We start from the raw sequence: 14295 nt of genomic DNA, 5'->3' as shown, positions 1-14295 counted from the left end.
CCTTGCACTCTGAAGACTTGAACCATGGACGAGTTTAAGATGCACGACGCCATCAATACAGATACCGATTATGCAATTGCAGAAATTGGAAAGGAAATATGCGGATACATCAGCGGAAAGGCGAAGCAGGCCATTGCTCTAGAGGATACCTTTCTAGACCGTCTCAACGGCCAACAAGCTTTACAGGAACTCGTTACTTGGCTGGAGAACAAGTTTGGGACAAAGATCACTCCATCTACCGCCCAAGAAAATCCGACCGTAGGAGCTCTGGCCAAGCAAGTGGCGCATGCGCTGGGTAGCAATCGTCGCAGGCCCGGCCAAGACAGCGTGCAAAACGGAATCGTTGACCAGTCATCTTCGCTGAACGACGAGCAGCAGCGCCAGCTGGCGTACTGGAAGCAACAGTTGGATGGTAGCCAGCCGGCAGAGCTGCTCGGTGACAAGGCGCGGCCGACCGTGCTGGCTGGAAGGGCGCGCAAGCACGAGGTCATGATCGAGGGTGCGCTATACAACAATCTCCAGGCCTTCTGCAAGACTCACCAAGCCACACCTTTTGCTGTGCTCCTCGCGGCATTCCGGGCGACTCACTATCGGCTCACAGGAGTCGAAGACGCCACAATCGGGACGCCGATCGCCAACCGAAACCGACACGAGCCCGAGGACCGGGTCGGCTTCTTTATCAACATGCAATGCATCCGGATTCGTGTAGAAAACGAATCGTTCAAATCACTCGTTGCGCAAGTGCTCGCGACGACCGCGGCCGCGGCCGCGCATCGGGACGTGCCGTTTGAGAGGCTCCTTGCAGAGCTTCGCCCGGGGACACGTGACCTGTCGCGCCATCCCCTGGTGCAGAACGTGTTTGCGGTCCACTCACAGAATGACAGCGGCTATCTCCGCTTCGAAGATGTGCAAACAGAGCCGATTGGAGACACAAATTCTACCCGCTTTGACATCGAGTTCTACTTCTTCGCCGAGCATGGGCGCCTACGCGGCGCGATCACGTACGCCGAGGATCTGTTCGAAGATGCGTCAATCCGCAGCATGGCAAGCGTATTCCTGGAACTACTCGAGCAGGGACTTACGGTTCCCTTGATTGAGGTTGCTACTGCACCGCTGACGCATGGCCTCTCAGCCCTGCGGGAGCTCGGTCTGACACGCGTTGAGCGCACCGACTATCCGCGAGACTCAAGCGTGCCCGAGCTCTTCCGCCAGCAGGTGTCAGCGTCCCCGGACGCGATCGCGGTGAAGGACTCTATCACGCAGCTCACATACGCTGAGCTGGACAAACACTCAGATCGCATGGCTTGTTGGCTCGCGCAGCGTGGCTTGGCGGCGGAGAGCCTGGTGGCGGTTTTGACGCCGCGCTCGTGCCAGGCTATTATCGCCCTCCTCGGCATCCTGAAGGCCAATCTAGCATACCTTCCGCTAGATGTGAACGTGCCGCTAGGCCGCTTGGAGAGCATTCTGAAGGCGGTGCCTGGGGAGAAGCTGGTCCTGATCGGCGACGGGGTCGAGCAGCCGGCCACTCAGCTCGGGGATATCGTATTTGTATCTATCTCAGAGGCGCTAGAGCGCGCACCCGACGATTGGCGGACTATGGCGCCGCTGCTGGCGGCTCCCGGGGCCACAAGCCTTGCGTATGTCATGTTCACCTCTGGCTCAACTGGCCAGCCTAAGGGGGTAATGGTCGAACACCGCGGTATCGTCCGCCTGGTAAGGAACACGAATGTACTGCCACAAGAGTGTCCTATTGGTAATATGGCACATCTATCCAACCTCGCATTTGATGCAGCAACGTGGGAAATCTACGGAGCCCTGCTTAATGGCGGAAAGCTGGTTTGTATTGATTATATGACTGTGATAGACGTGCTTACCCTAGGACGTATATTCATAACGGAATCGATCAAGGCAACGATGCTAACCCCAGCACTTCTCAAACATCTGCTGGCAGAGGCCCCTGATACTATCAAATATCTTAACGTCCTTCATGCCTCAGGAGATCGGCTCGATACTCGGGACGCTATAAAGGCGCAAGGTCTGACAAAGAATGGTATTACAAATGCATGTGGACATACAGAAAATAGTGTCTACAGCACACTTTATACACTGAAAGGGCCGGAGGAATGTGTCAATGGCGTACCGGTCGGAGGCGCCATTAGTAACTCGGGAGCGCTCGTTATGGACGCTCGACAGCGCCTGGTCCCCCTCGGGGTGATGGGCGAGCTCGTGGTCACGGGTGATGGCTTGGCCCGCGGCTATACTGACCCGACACTCAATCGAGACCGCTTTATCGAAGTGACCGTGGACGGAGAGACACTGAAGGCCTATCGTACGGGCGATCGGGTCCGCTACCGACCGACCGATGGCCAGCTTGAGTTCTTCGGGCGACTGGACCACCAGATCAAGCTGCGTGGTAACAGAATCGAGCTTGGTGAGGTCGAGCACGCCATCTGCCGCAACAGCGCCGTTGACGACGCTATCGCGCTGGTACACACTGCCGAAGGTCAAGACCCCGAGCTTGTCAGCTTTATCACACTCCGCGCCAGTGAAACACAACATGGCGCGAACTCGGGCGTGGATCCGATTGGACAGGATATCGAAGATCAACTCCGCGGGGCGCTGCAGGCGGCGCTCCCGGTCTACATGGTCCCGACGAGGTTCCAGATCTTGGACCGAATGCCTCTGAACGCCAATGGCAAAGTCGACCGGGCGGCACTTACGACGAGGGCGCTAGGAGACATGGCCAGACGGGGCCCGCGAGAGATAGTGGCCGCGCGCAACGACGTGGAGCGCGCCATGTGCGAAGAGTTCGGGCATGTGCTCGGGCTAGAAGTCGGCATTACGGACAACTTCTTCGCCCTTGGCGGCCATTCGCTCATAGCCACTCGCGTGATGTCGCGCATCAATCGGCGACTCCATGTCAAGGTTACAGTAAGGGACGTCTTTGACGCCCCACGTGTGGCCGACCTGGCCGAGCGGGTGGCGCACGCCCTGGGTGACACCACCTACGTGCCTATTCCGCGCACCCAGCTTGGCGGACCCGCTGTCCAGTCGTTTGCGCAAGGTCGCCTCTGGTTCCTCGACCGCCTCTACCCGGACTCGACCTGGTATCTGATGCCATTTGCGACCCGGCTTCGCGGTCCCTTGCAGCTTTCGGCGCTTGAGAAGGCGCTGCAGGCGCTAGAAGAGCGCCATGAGCCATTACGCACTGTGTTCGGCCAGCGCGAGGGAACCGACATCCAGCTTGTCCGACCCTTTGTCGCCCGGCCCCTGCGCACTGTCAACGTCCCCGGCGGCAACTGGACTGCCCTAACGCGAGCTCTTCGGGAAGAGCACACCACATCGTTTGATCTGGAGAACGAGCCCGGATGGCGCGTCGCTGTCTTCAGCCTGGGGCCAGATGATCACGTGCTATCTATGGTAATGCACCACATCATCTCTGACGGATGGTCCGTCGATATCCTACAGCGGGAGCTGGCTAGCTTCTACGCCGCTGCAGTACGGGGTGAGGATCCACTGTTGCAAGTGAGCCGGCTGCCCATCCAGTACCAGGATTTCTCTGTCTGGGAAAGAGAGGTAGCCCAAGCTAAGGAGCAGGAGCGTCAGCTGGCGTATTGGAAGCAACAGTTAGATGGTAGCCGGCCGGCAGAGCTGCTCAGCGACAAGCCACGGCCGGCCGTATCATCTGGCAAGGCAGGTGTGCACGAGGTCATGATCGAGGGCGCGTTATACAATAACCTCCAGGCCTTCTGCAAGACTCACCAAGCCACACCTTTTGCTGTGCTCCTCGCGGCATTCCGGGCGACTCACTATCGGCTCACAGGAGTCGAAGACGCCACAATCGGGACGCCGATCGCCAACCGGAACCGACAGGAGCTCGAGGACCTGGTCGGATTCTTTGTCAACATGCAATGTATCCGAATCCACGTGGAAGATGAGTCGTTTGAGTCACTGGTCGGCGAAGTGCTTGCGACTACCGCGGCCGCGGCCGCACACCAGGACGTGCCGTTCGAGAGACTGGTAGCGGAGCTACAACGGGGTGCTCGAGACTTATCCCGCAATCCAATGGTTCAACTGGTCTTTGTCTTGCATCCTCTTCGGGATCTTGGTGTTATTAAAATCGATGGCCTTACTAGTCGGTCTACCAGGGTTGTGAATTCGACGAGATTTGATCTCGAGTTCCATGTCTTCACCGAGGACGGGCGCCTACGCGGCGCGATCACGTACGCCGAGGATCTGTTCGAAGATGCGTCAATCCGCAGCATGGCAAGCGTGTTCCTGGAACTACTCGAGCAGGGACTTACGGTTCCCTCGATTGAGGTTGCTACTGCACCGCTGACACATGGGCTCTCGGCCCTGCGGGAGCTCGGTCTGACACGCATTGAGCGCACCGACTACCCGCGAGACTCAAGCGTGCCGGAGCTCTTCCGCCAGCAGGTGTCAGCGTCCCCGGACGCGATCGCGGTGAAGGACTCAATCACGCAGCTCACATACGCTGAGCTGGACAAACACTCAGATCGCATGGCTTGTTGGCTCGCGCAGCGTGGCTTGGCGGCGGAGAGCCTGGTGGCGGTTTTGACGCCGCGCTCGTGCCAGGCTATTATCGCCCTCCTCGGCATCCTGAAGGCCAATCTAGCATACCTTCCGCTAGATGTGAACGTGCCGCTAGGCCGCTTGGAGAGCATTCTGAAGGCGGTGCCTGGGGAGAAGCTGGTCCTGATCGGCGACGGGGTCGAGCAGCCGGCCACTCAGCTCGGGGATATCGTATTTGTATCCATCTCAGAGGCGCTGGAGCGCGCGCCCAAAGCCTGGAAAACCATAGCGCCGCTGCTGCCATCCCCCGGGGCCACGAGCCTCGCATATATCATGTTCACCTCTGGCTCAACTGGCCAGCCTAAGGGGGTAATGGTCGAACACCGCGGTATCGTCCGCCTGGTAAGGAACACGAATGTACTGCCACAAGAGTGTCCTATTGGTAATATGGCACATCTATCCAACCTCGCATTTGATGCAGCAACGTGGGAAATCTACGGAGCCCTGCTTAATGGCGGAAAGCTGGTTTGTATTGATTATATGACTGTGATAGACGTGCTTACCCTCAGGACGTATATTCATAACGGAATCGATCAAGGCAACGATGCTAACCCCAGCACTTCTCAAACATCTGCTGGCAGAGGCCCCTGATACTATCAAATATCTTAACGTCCTTCATGCCTCAGGAGATCGGCTCGATACTCGGGACGCTATAAAGGCGCAAGGTCTGACAAAGAATGGTATTACAAATGCATGTGGACATACAGAAAATAGTGTCTACAGCACACTTTATACACTGAAAGGGCCGGAGGAATGTGTCAATGGCGTACCGGTCGGAGGCGCCATTAGTAACTCGGGAGCGCTCGTTATGGACGCTCGACAGCGCCTGGTCCCCCTCGGGGTGATGGGCGAGCTCGTGGTCACGGGTGATGGCTTGGCCCGCGGCTATACTGACCCGACACTCAATCGAGACCGCTTTATCGAAGTGACCGTGGACGGAGAGACACTGAAGGCCTATCGTACGGGCGATCGGGTCCGCTACCGACCGACCGATGGCCAGCTTGAGTTCTTCGGGCGACTGGACCACCAGATCAAGCTGCGTGGTAACAGAATCGAGCTTGGTGAGGTCGAGCACGCCATCTGCCGCAACAGCGCCGTTGACGACGCTATCGCGCTGGTACACACTGCCGAAGGTCAAGACCCCGAGCTTGTCAGCTTTGTCACAATCCGCGCCAGTGAAACACAACATGACGCGAACTCGGTCGCCGATCTGATTGGACGGGATATCGAAGATCAACTCCGCGCGGCGCTGCCGGCTTATATGGTTCCGACGAGGTTCCAGATCCTGGACCGAATGCCTCTAAACGTGAATGGCAAGGTCGACCGGCGCGCACTCGCGACGAGGGCGCTGGGAGACGTGGCCGGCCTGGGCCCGCGAGAGGTAGTGGCCGCGCGCAACGACGTGGAGCGCGCCCTGTGCGAAGAGTTCGGGCATGTGCTCGGGCTAGAGGTCGGCATACGGGACAATTTCTTCGCCCTTGGCGGCCATTCGCTCATGGCCACTCGCGTAGTGTCGCGCATCAATCGGCGACTCCACGTCACGATCACGGTAAGGGACGTCTTTGACGCCCCACGTGTGGCCGACCTGGCCGAGCGGGTGGCGCACGCCCTGGGTGACACCACCTACGTGCCTATTGTGCGCAATCTACTCCATGGACCCGTCGTGCAATCTTTTGCGCAGGGTCGCCTCTGGTTCCTCGATCGCCTCTACCCGGACTCGACCTGGTATTTGATGCCATTCGCGACCCGGCTTCGCGGCCCCCTGCAGCTTTCAGCCCTTAACAAGGCGCTGCAGGCACTTGAAGAGCGCCATGAGCCATTACGCACCGTGTTCGGCCAGCGCGAGGGAACCGACGTACAGCTTGTCCGACCCTTTGTCGCCCGGCCCCTGCGCACTATCAACGTTTCCGACGGCAACTGGACTACCCTGATGCGAGCCTTGCGAGAAGAGCAAACCACATCGTTTGATCTGGAGAACGAGCCCGGATGGCGCGTCGCCGTCTTCAGCCTGGGGCCGGATGATCACGTGCTATCTATGGTAATGCACCACATCATCTCTGACGGATGGTCTGTCGATATCCTACAGCGGGAGCTGGCTAGCTTCTACGCCGCTGCAGTACGGGGTGAGGATCCACTGTTGCAAGTGAGCCGGCTGCCCATCCAGTACCAGGATTTCTCTGTCTGGCAAAGAGAGGCAACTCAAGCTAAGGAGCAGGAGCGTCAGCTGGCGTATTGGAAGCAACAGTTGGATGGTAGCCAGCCGGCAGAGCTGCTCAGTGATAAAGCTCGGCCAACCGTGCTGACTGGAAGGGCGCGCAAGCACGAGGTCATGATCGAGGGTTCATTATACAATAACCTTCACGCCTTCTGCAAGACTCACCAAGCCACGCCCTTTGCTGTGCTCCTCGCGGCATTTCGGGCGACTCACTATCGGCTCACAGGAGTCGAAGACGCCACGATCGGCACACCGATCGCCAACCGAAACCGACAGGAGCTCGAGGACCTGGTCGGATTCTTTGTCAACATGCAATGTATCCGAATCCGCGTGGACGACGAGTCATTCGAGTCGCTCGTCGCCCAAGTACTTGCAAGGACTGCGGCCGCGGCTGCACATCAGGATGTACCGTTTGAGAGGCTCGTTGCAGACCTCCGCCCGGGGGCGCGTGATCTATCGCGTAATCCCCTGGTGCAGAACGTGTTTGCGGTCCACTCCCAGAAAGATATTGGCTATCTTCGCCTCGAAGGCATGCAGGCAGAGCCAGTGGGAGACACGAGCTCCACCCGCTTCGACATCGAGTTCCATTTCTTTACCGAAGACGGGCGCCTGCGCGGTACGATCCTGTACGCCGAGGATCTGTTCGAAGAGGCGTCAGTCCGCAGCATGGCAAGCGTGTTCCTGGAACTACTCGAGCAGGGACTTCAGGATCCCTCGATTGAAATTGTTACTGCACCGCTGACGCATGGGCTTTCGGCCCTGCGAGAGCTCGGTCTGACAAGCATTGAGCGCACCGACTACCCGCGAGACTCAAGCGTGCCCGAGCTCTTCCGCCAGCAGGTGTCAGCGTCCCCGGACGCGATCGCGGTGAAGGACTCAATCACGCAGCTCACATACGCCGAGCTGGATGAGACCTCCGATCGCGTGGCTTATTGGCTCATGCAGCGCGGCTTGGCGGGGGAGAGTATGGTGGCGGTTTTGGCGCCGCGCTCGTGCGAGACCATCATTGCTCTTCTCAGCATCCTGAAGGCCAACCTAGCATATCTACCTCTGAGACGTAAACGTCCCGCCGGCCCGCTTCGAGAGTATTCTGAAGGCGGTGCCCGGGGAGAAGCTGGTCCTGATCGGCGACGGGGTCAAGCAGCCGGCCACTCAGCTCGGGGATATCGTATTTGTATCCATCTCGGAGGCGCTGGAACGCGCACCCAAAGCCTGGAAAACCATAGCGCCGCTGCTGCCATCCCCCGGGGCCACGAGCCTCGCATATGTCATGTTTACCTCCGGCTCGACGGGCCGACCCAAGGGGGTGATGGTCGAGCATCGCAGCATTGTTCGCCTGGTGAAAAATTCAAACCTGATGTCCCCCGCTCATACCGCTGCAAATATGGCTCATTTATCTAATCTCGCATTCGATGCAGCAACCTGGGAGATATATACACCGCTTCTCAATGGTGGAACCATTATTTGCATCGACTACTACACAACTTTGGACGTCGCAGCCCTTAGCAGAAGAATACAAGAAGAGGATGTCAAGTCAGCGTTCTTATCTACTGCGTTGTTCAAGGAAAGACTGAACGATATGACAATGGCTATTGAAAGTCTAGAAAATCTATTCGCGGGCGGTGAAAGGATGAGACCAGAAGACGCTGCGCGTGCGTCTCGACTGCTTAAAGGCGGCTTCTACCACGTCTACGGGCCAACCGAAAACACAACTTACAGTACAATATGCCAGATTTCCTACACGGAGCCATACGCCAATGGCGTACCGGTCGGAGGCGCCATTAGTAACTCGGGAGCGCTCGTTATGGACGCTCGACAACGCCTGGTCCCCCTCGGGGTGATGGGCGAGCTCGTGGTCACGGGTGATGGCTTGGCCCGCGGCTATACTGACCCGACACTCAATCGAGACCGCTTTATCGAAGTGACCGTGGACGGAGAGACACTGAAGGCCTATCGTACGGGCGATCGGGTCCGTTACCGCCCGACCGATGGCCAGCTCGAGTTCTTCGGGCGACTAGACCACCAGATCAAACTGCGTGGCAACAGAATCGAGCTCGGCGAGGTCGAGCACGCTATCCGGCGCGATACCGCTGTTGACGAAGCCGTCGCGCTGCTACGTACTGCTGAAGGTGAAGACCCCGAGCTCGTCAGCTTCATCACGCTCCACCGAGATAGAACGCAAGCTCTGCCGAACGGACACACTTCGACTGCGGATGAGGAAGCGGAACAGGTGGGAGCTTGGGCGGATCACTTTGACGCAGGCACCTATGCCGACGTCGAGACCATCGACCCGGCGCGCCTGGGTCGGGACTTCGTCGGCTGGACATCCATGTATGACGGAAGCACCATCGACCGTGGCGAGATGAATGAGTGGCTGGACGACACCATGGCTGCCATCGAGGCCGGTGGTCGTCCAGCAAACGTCTGCGAGATCGGTACCGGCACTGGCATGATCCTCTTCAACCTCCCCGACAGTCTGCAGAGCTACGTCGGGCTCGATCCATCTGCCGCCGCCGTTGCGTTTGTGAAGCGCATGGCCGCGGCACATCCGACCTTCGCGGGCAAGGTGCAGCTACATGTCGGCACAGCCACCGACCTGGAGCAAATAGGCCCACTTAACTCTCCAGACGTTATTGTGATTAACTCGGTGGCGCAGTACTTCCCGACTGCGGAGTACTTGTCCGACACTGTGGCCCAGCTCCTACAAGTCGACGGAGTGCAGCGTGTGTTCTTCGGTGACATGCGCTCGTGGGCCCTGTACCGTGAGTTCGGCACTACCAAGGCGCTACACGCGCTTGGAGATGCTACGACAAAGGAAGCAGTCCGGGCGCATCTAGCGAGCACTGAGGAGGCCGAGGAAGAGTTACTGGTGGATCCTGCCTTCTTCACTCGCCTGCCCGCCCTGCTACCCAATGCAGTGTCGCACGTCGAGATCCTGCCAAAGAGGATGGAGGCGGCGAACGAGCTGAGCTGCTACCGCTACGCCGCGGTCATCCACGCGCGACAACTCGGAACACCTCCACCGCAGGTCCTCGATGTAGACGCATGGACCGACTTCACCGCGGCGGGGCTTGACCGTGAGGGGTTGCGGCGTCTACTTCACACATCCGCGGAGTCGCAACTGCTGGCGGTCAGCAACATCACCAACGCCAAAACCGCCGTCGAGCGATATGTCATTGACTCGCTGGATGCCGAGAGTGAGGACGCACCGGTGGGCGAGAAGGGCGATTGGCTGTCATCTGCGCGCAAGTCGGCGCGCGACTGCTGTGCCCTGTCTGCCCACGACCTTGAGCACCTCGCCAGAGAGGCAGGCTTCCGGGTCGAGATCAGCTGGGCTCGCCAGCGCTCCATCCGGGGCGGCTTTGATGCCGTCTTTCATCGCATGGAGGGCCTACGACCACTATTCCGCTTCCCTACTGACCACGAAACCTGCCGGGAGGACTCGCTTGCCAATCACCCGCTCCACCGGCAGCTGAGCCAGAAGATCGAGGGCCACCTCCGGGCGGCGCTGCAGGCGGCGCTCCCGGCCTACATGGTGCCGTCCAGAATCCAAGTCCTGAGACCGAATGCCTCTGAACGCCAACGGTAAAGTCGACCGACGTGCGCTGGCGACGAGGGCGCTAGGAGACGCAACAGGACGGGGCCCACGAGAGGTGGTTCCTGCGCGCAACGACGTGGAGCGCGCGCTGTGCGAAGAGTTCGGGCATGTGCTCGGGTTAGAGGTCGGCATCACGGACAATTTCTTCGACCTCGGCGGCCATTCACTCATGGCCACTCGTGTGGTCTCGCGCATCAATCGGCGACTCCATACTACGATCACAGTAAGGGACGTCTTTGACTCCCCGGGCGTGGCCGACCTGGCCGAGCGGTTGGCGCACGCCCTCGGTACCACCCCCTACGTACCTATTCCGCGCACACAGCTCAGCGGGCCCGTCGTGCAATCGTTTGCGCAGGGTCGCCTCTGGTTCCTCGACCGCCTCTTCCCGGACTCGACCTGGTATCTGATGCCATTCGCGACCCGCCTTCGCGGTCCCCTGCAGCTTTCAGCCCTTAACAAGGCGCTGCAGGCACTTGAAGAGCGCCATGAGCCATTACGCACCGTGTTCGGCCAGCGCGAGGGAACCGACGTACAGCTTGTCCGACCCTTTGTCGCCCGGCCCCTGCGCACTATCAACGTTTCCGACGGCAACTGGACTACCCTGATGCGAGCCTTGCGAGAAGAGCAAACCACATCGTTTGATCTGGAGAACGAGCCCGGGTGGCGCGTCGCCGTCTTCAGCCTCAGGGCCAGATGACCACGTGCTATCTATGGTAATGCACCATATCATCTCTGACGGATGGTCTGTCGATATCCTACAGCGGGAGCTGGCTAGCTTCTACGCTGCTGCGGTGCGCGGGGAAGATCCACTAATGCGAGTGACCCCGCTTCCGATCCAATACCGCGATTTCTCCGTCTGGCAGAGAGAGGCAACTCAAGCTGAGGAGCAGGAGCGTCAGCTGGCGTACTGGAAACAACAGTTGGATAGTAGCCGGCCGGCAGAGCTGCTCAGTGATAAGCCACGGCCGGCTGTATTGTCGGGCAAGGCGGGCGTGCATCAGGTCATGATCGAGGGTTCCTTATACAGTAACCTTCACGCCTTCTGCAAGACTCACCAAGCCACGCCCTTTGCTGTGCTCCTCGCGGCATTTCGGGCGACTCACTATCGGCTCACAGGAGTCGAAGACGCAACGATCGGCACACCGATCGCCAACCGGAACCGACAGGAGCTTGAGGACCTGGTCGGCTTCTTTGTCAACATGCAATGTATCCGAATCCACGTGGAAAACGAGTCATTCGAGTCCCTCGTCGCCCAAGTACTTGCAACGACTGCGGCCGCGGCTGCACATCAGGATGTGCCGTTCGAGAGGCTCGTATCGGAGCTGCGGCGCGGGTCTCACGACATATCCCGTCATCCATTAATTCAGACCCTATTTCAGGTCGATTCTCATAAAGATATTGGCTATCTTCATCTCGAAGGCCTCCACGCAGAGCCGGTGGAAGACACAAGCTCCACGCGTTTCGATATTGAGTTCCATTTCTTCACTGAGCATGGACGCCTGCGCGGCACGATCATGTACGCCGAGGATCTGTTCGAAGAGGCGTCAGTCCGCAGCATGGCAAGCGTGTTCCTGGGTCTTCTCCAGCAGGGACTTACAGATCCCTCCATGAACGTCGCTACTGCGCCGCTGACACATGGGCTCTCGGCCCTGCGGGAGCTCGGTTTGACACGCATCGAGCGCACCGACTACCCGCGAGACTCAAGCGTGCCCGAGCTCTTCCGCCAGCAGGTGTCAGCGTCCCCGGACGCGATTGCGGTGAAGGACTCAACCACGCAGCTCACATACGCCGAGCTGGATGAGACCTCAGATCGCGTGGCTTGTTGGCTCGCGCAGCGCGGCTTGGCGGCGGAGAGCTTGGTGGCGGTTTTGGCGCCGCGCTCGTGCCAGGCTATTATCGCCTTCCTTGGCATCCTGAAGGCCAATCTAGCATACCTTCCGCTAGATACGAACGTGCCACTAGCCCGCCTAGAGGGCGTTCTGAAGGGATTGACTGGAGAGGGGCTGATCTTGATTGGCGCAGGCGTCGACTGGCCGGCCTCTCAGCTCTCAGATATCGCCTTGGTACCCATCTCGGAGGCGCTGGAGTACGCGCCCAAAGCCTCGCAAACTATGGCGCCGCTGCTGCCACCCCCCGGGGCCACCAGCCTCGCGTATGTCATGTTTACCTCCGGCTCGACGGGCCGACCCAAGGGCGTGATGATCGAGCATCGTAGCATTGTCCGCCTGGTGAGGAACACAAATGTAGTTCCGCAGATCCATGCCGCAACGAACGTGGCTCACGTCGCCAACCTTGCGTTTGACGCAGCTACGTGGGAGATCTACGCCCCCTTGCTGAATGGCGGTACTATTATCTGCGTAGATCACTTTACCGTCCTTGACGTCCCGGCCCTGGGCCGCCTATTCGAGGCCGAGGCCGTTCGAGCCGCCATGCTGACTCCAGCGCTCCTAAAGCAGTGTTTGACCGATGCACCTTCCGCGCTGTCGCTACTCAACACGCTCTTCGCTATCGGAGACCGCTTCGATCCGAGTGACGCAGACCAGGTCAGGCGCCTTGTCTCCGGCGACGTGATCAACGGATACGGCCCAACCGAGAATACGACCTTTAGCGCTATCTATCATATTCCGGCTCATGAGCGGGGTGTCAACGGCATACCGATCGGCTGCGCTATAAGTAACTCAGGAGCGCTTGTCATGGACGCTCGGCAAAACCTGGTCCCGCTCGGGGTGATGGGCGAGCTCGTGGTCACGGGTGATGGCTTGGCCCGCGGCTATACTGACCCGACACTCAATCAAGACCGCTTTATCGAAGTGACCGTGGACGGAGAGACACTGAAGGCCTATCGTACCGGCGATCGGGTCCGCTATCGTCCGACCGATGGCCAGCTCGAGTTCTTCGGGCGACTGGACCACCAGATCAAACTGCGTGGCAACAGAATCGAGCTTGGGGAGGTCGAGCACGCCCTCTGCCGCAACAGCGCCGTTGACCACGCTATCGCACTGGTACACACTGCCGAAGGTCAAGACCCCGAGCTCGTCAGCTTTATCACACTCCGCGCCAGTGAGTCAGAACAAGACGCGGACTCAGGCCCCAATTCGTTTGGACAGGGTATTCGGGACCGTCTCCGGGTAGCACTCCAGGCGGTGCTCCCGGCCTACATGGTGCCGTCGAGGATCCGGGTCCTGGACCGAATGCCTCTGAATGCCAATGGCAAGGTTGACCGGCGGGTGCTTGCGACGAAAGCGCTTGGTGACGTGGCAGGACCGGGCCCGCGAGAGGTAGTGGCCGCTCGCAATGACGTTGAGCGCGCCCTGTGCGAGGAGTTCGGGCATGTACTCGGGCTGGAAGTCGGCATCACGGACAACTTCTTCACCCTTGGCGGCCATTCACTCATGGCCACTCGCGTGGTCTCGCGCATAAATCAGCGACTCAACGTCACGATCACGGTGAGGGAAGTCTTCGACGCCCCGCTCATAGCCGACCTGGCCGAACGAGCGGCGCGCGCGCTCGGTGCGACCCCCTACGTGCCTATTCCGCGCACACAGCTTAGCGGGCCTATCATGCAGTCGTTTGCGCAAGGACGCCTCTGGTTCCTCGACCGCCTCTACCCGGACTCGACCTGGTATTTGATGCCATTCGCGACCCGCCTTCGCGGCCCCCTGCAGCTTTCGGCGCTTAACAAGGCGCTGCAGGCGCTTGAAGAGCGCCATGAGCCATTACGCACTGTGTTCGGCCAGCGCGAGGGGGGCCAACGTACAGCTTGTCCGACCCTTTGTCGCCCGGCCCCTGCGCACTGTCAATTTTCCTGGCGGCGACTGGGCCACCCTGACACAAGCTCTGCGGGATGAGCACACTACACCATTCGATCTCGAGAACGAGCCCGGATGGC

General features: G+C 59.4%; 5 protein-coding genes across 5 annotated transcripts; all 5 read left to right on the top strand.

Moving 5' to 3' along the window:
• Positions 1–24: 24 nt before the first annotated feature.
• Positions 25–5184, top strand: N7509_000498 (AMP-binding enzyme (aureobasidin A1 biosynthesis complex); the record flags this gene model as incomplete). Its single annotated transcript, XM_056625135.1, has 1 exon — positions 25–5184. The coding sequence occupies one exon, from the start codon at positions 25–27 to the stop codon at positions 5182–5184; it is 5160 nt and encodes a 1719-aa protein (XP_056493717.1).
• Positions 5185–5401: 217 nt separating this feature from the next.
• N7509_000497 (nonribosomal peptide synthetase TES) lies at positions 5402–8209 on the top strand (the record flags this gene model as incomplete). Its single annotated transcript, XM_056625134.1, has 1 exon — positions 5402–8209. One exon carries the CDS (start codon positions 5402–5404, stop codon positions 8207–8209), a length of 2808 nt encoding a protein of 935 aa, XP_056493716.1.
• Positions 8210–8393: 184 nt separating this feature from the next.
• On the top strand, positions 8394–10397 carry N7509_000496 (aureobasidin A1 biosynthesis complex; the record flags this gene model as incomplete). Its single annotated transcript, XM_056625133.1, has 1 exon — positions 8394–10397. The coding sequence occupies one exon, from the start codon at positions 8394–8396 to the stop codon at positions 10395–10397; it is 2004 nt and encodes a 667-aa protein (XP_056493715.1).
• Positions 10398–10575: 178 nt separating this feature from the next.
• N7509_000495 (Beauvericin nonribosomal cyclodepsipeptide synthetase BEA1) lies at positions 10576–11103 on the top strand (the record flags this gene model as incomplete). The annotated part of the gene is made up of 1 exon (XM_056625132.1): positions 10576–11103. The coding sequence occupies one exon, from the start codon at positions 10576–10578 to the stop codon at positions 11101–11103; it is 528 nt and encodes a 175-aa protein (XP_056493714.1).
• A 19-nt stretch (positions 11104–11122) lies between these two features.
• Positions 11123–14254, top strand: N7509_000494 (non-ribosomal peptide synthetase; the record flags this gene model as incomplete). The annotated part of the gene is made up of 1 exon (XM_056625131.1): positions 11123–14254. One exon carries the CDS (start codon positions 11123–11125, stop codon positions 14252–14254), a length of 3132 nt encoding a protein of 1043 aa, XP_056493713.1.
• Positions 14255–14295: the final 41 nt, after the last annotated feature.

The sequence above is a fragment of the Penicillium cosmopolitanum genome (genome assembly GCF_028827165.1).
Source record: "Penicillium cosmopolitanum strain IBT 29677 chromosome Unknown utg000003l:1.0-3747932.0:1.0-3751027.0, whole genome shotgun sequence".
NCBI classification, from domain to species: Eukaryota; Fungi; Ascomycota; class Eurotiomycetes; order Eurotiales; family Aspergillaceae; genus Penicillium; species Penicillium cosmopolitanum.
The sequence above is the reverse complement of the archived record's forward strand: the minus strand, read 5'-3'. Positions and strand labels throughout refer to the sequence as shown.